This window comes from Polyodon spathula, chromosome 2, assembly GCF_017654505.1.
Source record: "Polyodon spathula isolate WHYD16114869_AA chromosome 2, ASM1765450v1, whole genome shotgun sequence".
Lineage (NCBI taxonomy): Eukaryota > Metazoa > Chordata > Actinopteri > Acipenseriformes > Polyodontidae > Polyodon > Polyodon spathula.
This window is the reverse complement of record NC_054535.1, coordinates 50,787,554-50,800,335: the sequence shown is the minus strand read 5'-3', so window position 1 is coordinate 50,800,335 and position 12,782 is coordinate 50,787,554. Positions and strand designations below refer to the sequence as shown.

Genomic DNA, 12,782 nt, shown 5'->3' with positions numbered 1-12,782 from the left:
ACATTGTATTATACCTACACATCAGTTTGACATGAATATACATGAAAAACACTAAATTCACAGAATTTTTTCCTAAACTTTCTTTTATACAGCTTTTTCTTAAATTTCAATTCTTCACCCTTGTAAATTGCTAAAAATGTATTAATGTATTGCAATGAGAGAAAATCTCTTATTTTTAACCGAGTACGTTTCGTTGGGCTGTAACCTTTTGCACTGGGCCATCTGCATTTTGCAAAGACCTGAAAGTGAGAAATTTCAAATCACTATCCCTAAAAGTAAGAGAATTTGAAAAAAATAAAAACAATATTTGGAGTCAGACTAAATGACACTTCCCAACTTTGTGCAGGAAATTCATTTGAAGCCTTTCTTGGTTTTGGTTCAATCTAATTAATAGTTTTGTCACAGGGTAAAATTGTGGCTACTTCACCCTCATGCTATGTACACCCCATTAATCAGATTAAAGATTTCCTCTGATTAACTCGAGTCAAACTGCAGAGTTTACTGAACACTCACTACTAGGCTAACTACCAGTTAGATAGTTCTGAAAACTCCCTGAAGTTCTTTTGAAACCGTAAGTCCTAGTTTATTTGTAATTTAATTTAGCAGTCAATGCAAACGTGCTAAAGAGACCTTCAAGTTTATGTTAATTGTTGTAAGATATGTTTAAGCTACTTCCTTGCTGTAGTTTATGGCGTATATGTAAGTTTCAACATCATACAAAAGGTAATTAATATTTGTAACATGAGGTATAAATTATGATGCAAAATGTCACGTTGTAAAATACATCTTTTCCCACTATTGTTTTTAGAACCCAGTATGACTATATGCGATCTTTGTTTTTCTGACCATTTAGATTGACTGCATAAGGAGGGAGGGCACGGGCTAAAATAAAATGCAATAATTAAATTACAACTGCTTGCAATTGGCATGTGTGTGTCTGGCCAGTTTTCTCGTACTTCCAGTGAAACGTATTCTTTGTTGATGGCAAGGAAACTTCTAATATATTCACCAGACAATTTTGACCGTTACCTACTTACTGAGCCTTTTCTATAATCAATATTGATTAACAGTGGTTAACAAAACTAAAATAAGTTAGCTAGCACTAAAATTAACAGCACACAAGCACTGCGTAGTGTATGTGTGTATGTATATATATATATGAGAGAGAGAGAGAGAGAGAGAGTTTTTAGTGTGCAAAAAAAAGTCACACCCAAAAACCGATAGTTAGACACTCACCTCGTAGTCCAGGATTATCATCCTTGGATCGGATCTTTCGGATTTTGACTGGTTTACCGCTGAGAGTTGATAGAACCAGTCTCTGTCTGAAGAAATTACAACCCTCGTAGCTTAAACAGCCGCTCGCCATGTTGTTACACTGGAACTCTCTATCCGCGTCCACGTGTTTTGGAACAGGAAATAAAAAAAAACAGGTCAAAGGTTACAAAGCTACAGGCAGCACAGAGGGACTATTTGTTGTTGTTGTTGGTTTGAATGGCGTTTTCAACTACACGTAGCCTACACTGTATGTGAATTCAAATATATCTACTTTGGTAAATTTTAACAATCATGAAAATAGTCTCAATGTAATGGATATATCTTCCTTATATCACTAGTAGCACTAAAAAACTACTACAAGTATATATGAAACCTACTAACATTTGTGTTGCAGCTGTATTTCATTTGCACAATTTTTCTGAAAATAAATAGTGATACGTACCAATTTTTACTGTACTGTTACCCTTTGGAAGGTTGAGTTGCCCCATGAAGTGCTCCACTAATGTGGTCCATAGGAAACATCATTTTCCGTCATTCAGAGGTTTCAATCCGCACAAACTCTTATGGGTTTGAAATAAAACCAAATCACCAGTAGAAGGCACGATTATCTTTTTGAAACACTTCATTTCACAAACTTACTGAAAGCCGTTAAAATAAGGTGACCAAATAATTTTGTTCACCAAATTCGGGAACACACATAAAAAAAAAATACTATCAGTATTCCTGATGCTGACAGCACTAGAGAAGCTTGCTGGATTAGCTATGGCAGCTGCAATATTATGTATTTATTTATTTATTAGCAGATGCCCTTTTCCAGGGCAACACAATTGTTACAAAATCACATTACAAGGTATCACACAAGGGTGGAGAAGGAGCATGCTCTGGAGAGGGGGGAGTGGAGGGGGAAATGATAGTCTGGAGATAGGAGGGAGCAAAATGGTCAAGACAGCGAAAAGGCGAGTACAACAGTTTAGAATTGGATGCAAGCAGCAATAGGGAGCCAGTGCAAAGAGTGCAAAAATGAGGAAGGGAAAAGAGAATGCGAGCCCAAGTTTTGGATGAGCTGGAGTGGATGGGTAGCGAGGCAGGAAGGCCGGCCAGGAGGGAGTTGCAGTCATCAAGGCAGGACAATACCAGGGCCTGAATTAGAAGCTGCCTGAAGTAGTAAGGAAGGAGCGAATTATGTGACACCAAGGTTCTTGGTGGATTAGGAGGGAGAGAGGGTGGTGGATTCAAGTGGAATAGAGATAGAAGTAGGGGGTTGAAGAGGGAGGAAAAGGAGGTCTGATTTGGAGAGGTTGAGTATAAGATAATGCAAGTGCATCCAGGAGATTTCATTAGGGGAGAGGTTTTAGCTGCCACATGGTGAGAGACAAACACCCCTATATTTAAATAAAACTCACCGTGATAGTGGAAGACTTGGGTGAGGGATTTTCGTTTGTGGATGTCTATGTTTGCGACTTGTTTTTGTTTACCTTTTTTTATTTTGCTCTGTGAGCAGGGTTTTGATTTAATTTTGTTTAATAAATGCACACCCCAGCACTTGAAACCACAGTTACTGTCTCCGAGTCTCAATAACCCTTTGCCATCCTGTCAGTCAAATTGCCAACATATTTAAAATATAGAACAGTTATATTTGTGCATATAAGAAAACCCAGGATAACCTTAACTGTGAATACAAGATCTGCTTATTTAATTGATGATTTATTTTCATGAGTTTGATTCTTAAGTGTGCTAACATACAAATAGAAAGGTTTTACATGTAAAGTATAAATGGTATAGGGACCACTACAGATATTAATTTTGAGAAAATGACCATTCAGATACAGTCCTTCCAAAATGTAAAATCATACAAAAATCTTCACTGGTTTACCTTGCTTGACCAGATACCTCAGATGTTAATGATACTTGTTGATCAAAGGTAACAATATATTGAAGGGATCGGCAGAACCAGGAGTTGGCGATTGAGACAAAAAAACTTAGTTACTATATAGACATCTGAGATCTCCCTTTTATTTTGTTCTTTTTTTTAATGTTATTTTAATTATATTTGTTTTTATTTTATGTCCGGTTTTGAAAATGTTTCTCCTGACCAAGGCGGAACTAATGTAAACAAGTTGCATGCATCTGATGCCTAAATAACTTAGGTGTAAATTCAAATATTGAAGTATTATTAGTGTACTTTCCCTGTTTTCTTTGTTTTCTTGTGTGCAAAATGGATGGATAATTATTCAGATGTAGTTATTACTACATCTAGTTTTTATTATCATTTAGCCATTTTTTTATTGGTAGTATGTCTTTTTTTTTTTTTTTTACCAATGCAGAGTCATACTGTATTCGCAAGTTTTTTTTTTTCTTTTTGAATAATAAAAAAAAAAACCACTCAACAACTTGTGTGAGATTCAATTCCGATTTCTGATTGGAAATCCTTGTAAAATTGCGCAGCACCTAAATACTCTTTTTTTTTTCTACATCGTTTTGAAAATAGTACATTTGTATGTTTTACAAATATTTATTAAACAATTTTTTACTTCTTGGGTGGCGTGGCTTATATGTGAAAAAATATAAAAAATCCCACAATGAAACATATTATTATGGAAAGGACTACTTAATACCTTTCTGTTGATATATTGAGTTTTAATTTCTGATTTACTGTTACCAGTCTGCAAGTGCTAACACAAATTTGCCATATATTTACACCCAAATATGGTCATTCCCTGTAGACGGCATAGGGTTAAGCAAGGTGTGTATATTGTTTTAATTATTATTACATCTTGACCACTTTTTCACTTTTAAATTGAAGTGCTCTCTGGCTGTTTTTATTATAGCTCCAAACTCCTTGTGTATTTCTCAGAACTACATTTCCCACCATCCTCATGCTCACTGGTAAATCCATCTCAGTAACATATGTGAGCAGGAGGATGATGGGAAATGTAGTTTGAGTGGTCCACACAAAGCCATCTTGGAGGCAGTGGAATGCAATTTAAAAGTTTAAAAAAAAGTAGTCAAAATGTAAAAAAAATTTAAACAATACACCCACCTTAAACCGTTGTAGCAACACATGGGAATACGTACCAATAGAATAAAAAGGTCCTTATATACCCTTTAACTGATCTGGGTTAAGACACCAATGTCCGCTCTAGTGCACTTACTATGTATGGATTATTGCCCACATTGTCAAACAGATAACACAGCAATAACGATCTATGATGTGGTACAGAACAGAAAAGCCAGAGCACTTGTTATGTTTTGTTTTTTTAAGTCGCTCTTCTGGTAGTGGTTTAGAGGAAAGATCTCAAACCCCAGTGCACTAGAGCAGACACTTTGAAACAGACTTCAAAAGGTATGAGTGTAAAAAGTTGTCAGGATGTTAACAATGAAAAGTGACAGGTACATTATTTGAACAGTTGTAGTAGCAGATGGGGATGTATTACGCTGTGGTAGTATTTTAAGGTCTATTTGTATTTGGACTAGTTTAAGCTTTAATATAATACCTTATTTGAATTCAAATCACGTAGAACCCACCTTTATTGAAATAATCAGACTAGACAACGCTTCTAGTGAATATAAAGGAACAGTTTTATTTGAAATAAATCTAAATAAAAGGAAAAATTAAGGAGGTGCCACAATTGAACTAAAATACAGAAAGGAAGAATCAACTAAATAGTACAGAAAAGAAAGTTTAAACAACGACACCCCACTCCCGCTGGTTGATGAGCCAACACAATCTATGGGAGATTCCCTTAAAGGTTGCAACTGCATTCCTGACAGCTATTTAAGACGAAGGTTAATCTTAACAGTGGTATCGTTAGTGACACAAACATTTAGTTTAATTAATATTTGATAATCAAAGTACTGTTAAATCTGTCTTATTTATATAGTTTTGGTTCAGAAGGCAATTCTCACTTGCAAGATAAAGACGCTGTCCAGAAAACCTATCAAGAATTATCTATCATCAAGACAGCTAAACTTGGATTCTAGCCTTAAACGCAGAATGATAGTTGCCTGTAAAACCCATATCCATTTGTATAAATCACATACAACAATTACTATAGTGTTCATTAACTCAGATACTTTTCTGACATTCTACTTAAAACAAAACGTTAATTTTACTTTAAGATCTGCTTATTCTCGAGTTCATAAGACGATTAAAACATTACTTATTGAATATTTAACGGACATTCACTGCCTCCTCCAGCTGATCTGTATCTTCAACAATACAAGTGCTCGATGGCTCTCCTTGCTGGCAAGGACAGCTCCAGGTTCCAGGGTCTGCCTTCCTCACATTTCATCTCCGCTTCAGGGTACGAAAAAAATGTTTTTGCAAAAACAAGTCATTAACTATTTAGGTATTCCACTGAAACAACAATTTCCACTAAAATGTGCACTCTTCATCCGGTTATGTCTGGGATATTCCACAGCAAACTCCGGCACGCCTAGCTAATACAAGACTGAATATATTTCTCCGTCGACTGCAAACGTTCATCCAACTCTTTCTCCGGTGCTCAATCGGTGCTAAATTAGAGATCTGATTACAAGTAATTTTAGGATTAAAGTAGTTGTCTCATATTAGAGTGTCCGAAAAACGGTATCTCTGTATAAGCCGGTCGCAGGCTGGGTCTCCAGAGTGTCAGAGTTCAGAGACTTGTTTGTGTGTCTTCGTGTCGGGAGCCCTGTTTGAATGTCACGCTTGTGCTTTTGTAACTTTCTCTTTACCCCTGTGATTGGATAGTTTGTTTATTTGGGGCTTTGCCTGAGTCCATGTGGAGTGTTCTCAATTGGTCCGCTGTTTTGCCCCCTGTCGGCTGGATTTATGAGATGGATTGTTTTCTGTCCGAGGTGCAAAGCACCCAAAACTGTCTGGCATGTAGCCTCTGCAAGATACTGCCGGCACCAATGGATTCATTCAACAGTGGTGGAGATAAGCCACTTGTCCAGTATTCAGTTTACGACTCACTGCAGATCCACAGCGAAGCCACCAGACCTGCAGTGCCAGAGGGATAGGCGGCACATATAAGAGGCTTGGGGAGGCGAGAAATTGTTCTGACCAACACAAAAAGTATTTGTGAGAGAAGATCCTTTTTTTCCCGCAAGCGCGCAACGCAGGTCTAACAAACATATTTCTAGTTTTCCTACAGCGCAACCGCCAGACCGCTAGGATATCACAATCAACACTGTACTCAGATCCAGGATTTAGGTGCATTTCAATGTCGTTAGAGGAGACAATTCTGGTTTAATGTCAATTCTTCCCACCGATCCGAGCCCCCCATACCGTTGCAGGAAGCAGTCAACAAAAACTCTGATACCTTTTCGCTCATTCCCTTGCCTGGAACATCCTCTTCACAATTTCTACATTTATTCGAATTGCTGTTATCTATGCAAACAGCTTGATCCAAATCTGATTTTACATAACTTGTGGCAAAATATTTGTGTAGCATACTGACTGCTTTAACGCACCACCATTTTGTGAGAATTTGATAACTGTATGTGACGCTAGTCAGAATACTTTCCTTTCACTGTTTGAACAAATGACACCTTCAGAACACTGTGGTGCCAGGTTATGAATGTTTCTGAAGTTTTTTCTTTATATTTTACCAGTCATTCACTCCATTTTCATTGAAAGCGGGGTCTTTTGAACTTCTGAGTGTCTGCAAGGAAAGCAGAAAACCCCATCTGTCTGCTTACTGTAATCTAAATATGAAAACATTTTAATATTCTGATGAAAATTAATGGTTTTGCTTACCATAGACAGTTTTCAGATACACGAGTAAACAAGGCTATGGTGGTCCTGTTGCAGTATCACCAAGGTCCAAAATACAGGATTTAGCTGCATTTCAATGTCATTCGAGGAACCAATGCTTGGCTGTTTTAACGTCCATTCTTCCCGCGGATCTGAGCCCCACACAGACAGTGTTATTGTTTTAAAAATGTATTTATTATAAATGACGACGGGGCCGTTTTTTGTTTGTGCAGCGTGGATGGGAAGCCCATCCATGTTAATAATTAAAACCCGTGCAGAAGGTGGCCATCTCCCGAATTAAGTGATTAATTCATTGCTAATGGGGAGATGGTCACCTGCAGCGCTCCATGTTCGAGGTGGTGGGTGTTCAGAGGAGGAACGAGAGACAGAGAAAAAAAAAAAAAAGAATCAGTGCAGGCAGTTGCCAGCCTGACCTTAGGTCTGTTTGTATTTTGTGTTCGAGATTTGTTTTATTTCAAACCTTTTATTTTGTTCTGCGAGCAAATGTTTATTTTTGTTTTCTTTAAATAAAACGGCGCACGCGCCACTGCACAGTACCTGTCTGTTGTTGTTCCTCCTTCTGGTCTAAGTGACCGCAACGCCATTTCCTGCCAGACGTGGTGTCCAGCGTGGGATTATCAGCACCTCCTGGACTCAGGCCAGAAGAGGTACTGCAGTTTCGTTTTTTTTTGTTTTTTTTTAATTGTTAAAATTATTTTTTTGGAGTGAGGAAGAGGAAGGAAGGATGGCAGGAATAGGAGGAGCTAGAAGAAGCCGCAGCAGCTACAGGAGAGAGGTGAGAGGAGATGGTGATCATGGGACCCCACAGGACTGGGACCCCCATACTGGGAGGAAGAGCAGGAGCAATGGAGGGCGGAAGGGGCCCCCTTGTGTTTTAAAGAACCTGCCTTATGTTTGGGGGGGCAAATGTCAAATATATAAGTAGCATCCCTGAGTGGTTTCAAAGTCTGTTTTGTGCTATAAATTATACAAGTTCTCAAAAAGATGTAGGAGAATGAATGCAGTTTACAGCTTTTATTTGTGTCCGTCAGTCCAACTATTTTTCAAAAACACAATGATTGAAAATTAGGTGTTCAGACTTGCTGGTGACAAAGTGTGTGTGTGTGTGTGTGTGTGTATATATATATATATATATATATATATATATATATATATATATATATATATATATATATATTATTCAGGGGCCAACCTGTGGATTAAACACAGCAATACGCATTGTCTTATTGTTTACTGTTTTGTCATCAAACTTTGGATTATAAACATAAACCTCCATTTCACCAGTACTTTGTCTGTCATTGTCTTGAGCACTGCATCACCCTTACACCTGCACACTACAATTAAGCCTTGAAGTATCCCACTTATGCCAAATGCAAAAAAGTCAAATGCTTCAGACAGCTTTGTCCGTCTGCATGCAAACACATAATATAAACATACTGTAATGACCCAGCGGTCTGCACTAACTCAAAGGACTTGTTTGCTGTTCGGACACAGGGAGAGTGTTAAGCAGCACGCGGCAGGCGAACACTGCAGTCTTAAAGATTCAAATAAGGGAGCTTGTGCTGGCAACAGTAGAAACGGCAGAAAGGTTTGGTGCTTGAGAGAGAAGAGCCAAAGACAGTATTAAATGCAATAGGTCTTAAAAGAGAGACACCAATAACCAGCCAGGTTTATTATTTTGGAGGCATGGGTCACGGCTGACAGTGATCAAAATACAGTACCTGTAAATAATAAACCGTTGAATTTGAAAATTGCAGTCCCTGTCTCCGTCTGTCTTCATTTTCACACAGTGTTACACTGGTGTTCAGAAGTGGGATTATGGAGCGCACACCTGTGACAGTGAAGGCAGAGTGGGACAATTCGCCGCTGCTAAGTGTAGCCTGTCTGTGGCAAAGGCTGGAACAACTTGCCGCCGAGCTGGAAACTGCCATCAAACAATGGGCCTAAGACGGTACAAAGGGGGGGGGGGGGGGGGGGGAGAGTCAGTGATTCTTGAGACCAGAGGAGAGCCCCATTTTGAAGATTTTTATGGGACGCTTTACTGCAGTGCAGCATCGAGAAAATTAGTTAGGCCCCGTGCCGATCGCGGGAGGGTAGAAGAGCTAAGGGGAGGTGACGAGGCTGTGAGGAGGACTGGAATGATGGCTCGGCCCAGCGATGTGAAGATTCTGGGGTTTGATGGGACAGGCAGCTGGGAGGCCTTTGCCATGCAGCTTACAATAGTGGCACAGCTGCATCGCTGAACCGACAGCGAGAAGGCCAGCCGGTTGACAGCTTGTCCTTTTGAACCTCTCCCTGACTGCCTGGGAAGTTACCAGTCCCCGAGTGAAGCACTGGCAAGACGGTTTGGCAATTTATCCGACCCAGAGGGCCTGAAGCTGTGATTAAGGCGATGCCTGTGCCAGAAGGGAGAAAGCCTGCCCAGGTTGGCCTCTGAGCTTGAGAGGGAGAGCCGGCGAGCCTATGTGTTCTCCACCCCTGCTGAAAAGGAAGAGAAGGCACGCCTACTACTTGTGGAAGCACTGGGGCCTCAGGAGCAGAGGAAACATCTGAGGGTGACCCGACTCTGCAGGCCACACTCCCCTTGTCCCAAGAATGGGAGGAAGTGACGTCTGTCTGGAGGGCAGAGAGACCCTGACCTCAAGTACGCCTTGCCCAGCCCTGTGAGGATGAGACTGAGGCAAGCCATCCCATCCATGCGTGGCTCCCAAAGATGGTAGGCCTCATCCAGGCCATGTCCACCTCAGGCCCATGCATGCCTGTGTTACAACTGTGGTCAGCCAGGCCACTTGCAGCGCCAGTGCCCCATCACCTTTGCAACAGCCCCCAGAAACCATCAGCCTCATCCACCGGGACATGCTGCATAAGAGACAGCGTGGTCCCCCACCAAGTCTCAAAAACCTATACCGACCCGGTTGCGCTGCCAGCCAGAGAAGCCCAACAGGGGAAGTGGGGCTCCACTCCCCCCCAGAAGCAGCTGACTGCACCCCTCCGAGAGCCGCTATCATTGTCGGGAGGACCTTGGTGAGGGACTTGCCATGTTCTGGTCTGGATTGAAGGAGTCCCATGCACAGCATTGGTTGACACATGGTCAACCATGACACTGGTGCTTCCTGATGTGTTTCTAGAGTTGGTTCGACTGGCCCATCTAGGCACCAGCTGTCCAGGACCCCTGCATTCTTGGCCTGGACTTTCGGCTCTGCACAGGTGGTCAGCTTGACCTCCATATAGGGATAGTTTAGCCGGAGGGATCAGCTTACCGCCGGGGCAGCTGGTCCATGACTTGAACCCCTTCAGCCACCATACGCAAACAGCCAGTGATGGGACTCCCCAAGCACCCCTAGAACAACAGCTAATGGCTCTCTCACGAGACCAGCGCTCTCAAGCACAGAGGCCACTACCTGCACAACCGTCGCAGGGGAACTCAGCCCTCCCCTGGGGCCAGCACACTCCAGCATGGACACTGCCACCTCCAAACACAGCCCTCCACAGGGATCAGTGCACTCCAGCACAGAGGCCGCTGCCTGCACAACCATCCCGGGGGGACTGAGCCTTCTCTGGGGCCAGCACGGAGACTGACGCATCCCAACACAGCCGTTCCAGGGAATTCCAGCCCCACCCAGGGTCAGCTTCGAACAAGAATACCCCCCTCACCAGTCCAGCCTGAGCCGCTCTGACAGTTAACTGCCTCCACGCAGCAGCCAAGCCAGCGAGAGGATGCAACTCATGCAGCAGTGACCACTGTCTGGCGCTGTAGCTGTGAGAGGCTTGGCCCAGAATCAGCTGTGGGAGCTGCTGCAAGAGTACAAGGGCAGCTTTGTCGCCATGGAGGAGGGAGTTGGACAGACACATCTGGTACAGCATCGCATTGATACAGGAGATTCCACAACTATCAAGCTGTATCCCAGCCACCTGCCACTGGCACGCCAGGAGGCTGCAGAAAATATACGGAGGGAAATAAGTAAAGCCTGTCTGACTTAGCCCTCGGACAGCCCCTGGACATTGCCAGTGGTGATGGTGCCCAAGAAAAATGAAAAGTGGAGGTTATGTGTAGACTACAGGCAGCTGAATGAGGGAACCAAGAAGGAGTCGTACTCCCTCCCCCGCATCGACAAGTCGTTGGACCCGATAGCCGGATTCACCTGGTTCTCCTCTCTGCATCTCAAGAGTGGCTATTGGCAGGTAGACCTGGCATCCGACTCATGGCCAAAAACCACGTTTTCCACCGGCAGGGGGCTCTTGCAGTTCCGGGTCATGCCATCTGTGTTCTGCAATGCTCCTGCCACCTTTGAGTGGTTGATGGAGAAAGTTATATTCGACGTTCCACCCCAAGAGTGCCTAGTCTACTTGGACAACCTCCTGGTCCATGGAACCTCCTTCCAGTCTGCCCTGGACACACTCTGGAGAGTGCTAGAATGCGTGGCTTCAGCTGGGCTGAAACTCCACCCAGAGAAGTGCCAGTTCATGCAGCGAGAAGTCACTTTCTGGGCCAACGAGTCAGAGGAAAGGTGTTCAGCATAAAACCTGATAAGGTGACTTGCAATGGCCCACGCCCACTGACCAAAGACAGCTGCAAGGTTTCCTGGGCCTCGCCTCCTATTGCCGAAGCTTCATCCAGGGGTTCACCAGCATCGTCATTCCGCTACACCAGCTCCTGCGGAAGGGGGAACACTTTGCTTGGATGGAGGAGCATCAGGCTGCCTTTGACGCTATTGGGAAGGTACTAACCCGGTCATCAGTGCTCTCCTCACCCGACCCGAGCCTGCCATTCCTCCTAGACACCGATGCCAGCAATGAGGGGATCAGAGCTGTACTGTTCCAGCCTGGGCCTGAGGGAGACAAGGTGGTTGCCTATTTCATCAGAGACTCTGAGGGGGGAGCTGTGTAACAACCCAGCAGTCTGCACTAACTCAAAGGACTTGTTTGCACAGGGAGAGTGTTAAGCAGCACAGGGCAGGCGAACACTCCAGAGTCTTAAATTCAAATAAGGGAGCACCTGGCAACAGTAAAAACGTCAGAAAGGTGTGGTGCTTAAGAGAGAGGAGCCAAAGGCAGTATTAAATGCAGTAGGTCTTCAGAGACATAAATAAACCAGCCAGGTTTATTATTTTGAAGGCGTGGGTCACGGCTGACAGTGACTAAATAAATACTGAACAAGCAAATAAACCGTGAATTCATGAACTGTAACCCCTGTCTCCGTCGGTCCTCATTTTCACACAACGTTACAATACTGTGAGCAAGATGGCTGCAGGGGTAAGGTCAGACCAGAAACAGAAACTATAACAAGGAATGCTGGTGCAAAGTGAGATGCTACAGCGCTCAACTTTTTATAAAATAATAAAACAAAAGATTTAAACAAAACACTTTCAAACAAAGAGGCACGTTGACCAAACAAACAAACAAATAACTATTATGCTGGTGTATAAGTCAGCACGCTTACCAATTTTTTTTTTTTTTATCTTTCTATTTCGGTTACCTCCTTTCCTCACTCTCGTTCTCCTCTCCGAACACACTAACCACAAGCAGTTAAACTGCAGATCTTTTATAGTTGTGACCGAGGGACTAACTAGCTATCAATTACTATATTATCTCTAGGTCACATTTGGCACAGGTTTAATAAGGATGCGAGACTGTCAGCTAGTTAAATATAGCTGATCAGGCAAGCATCCTCGCGAGGTTTTTACACACAATAACAAATACAAAACAATACCCTGACAGACGGCATCTCGCTAGTCCTGCCAAGCAG

The 12,782-nt window shown here is 42.7% G+C and overlaps 1 protein-coding gene across 1 annotated transcript in view; it reads right to left on the bottom strand.

Annotated features, from left to right (window-relative positions):
- rcl1 (RNA terminal phosphate cyclase-like 1) overlaps positions 1 to 1,397 on the bottom strand; it is a 41,729-nt gene extending 40,332 nt beyond the window's left edge. Inside the window, exon 1 of the mRNA XM_041224584.1 lies at positions 1,237 to 1,397. Within this exon, the coding sequence (XP_041080518.1) occupies positions 1,237 to 1,366 (130 nt within the window). The 5' untranslated portion in view covers positions 1,367 to 1,397. The remainder of the gene's footprint in view (positions 1 to 1,236) is intronic.
- Positions 1,398 to 12,782: the final 11,385 nt, after the last annotated feature.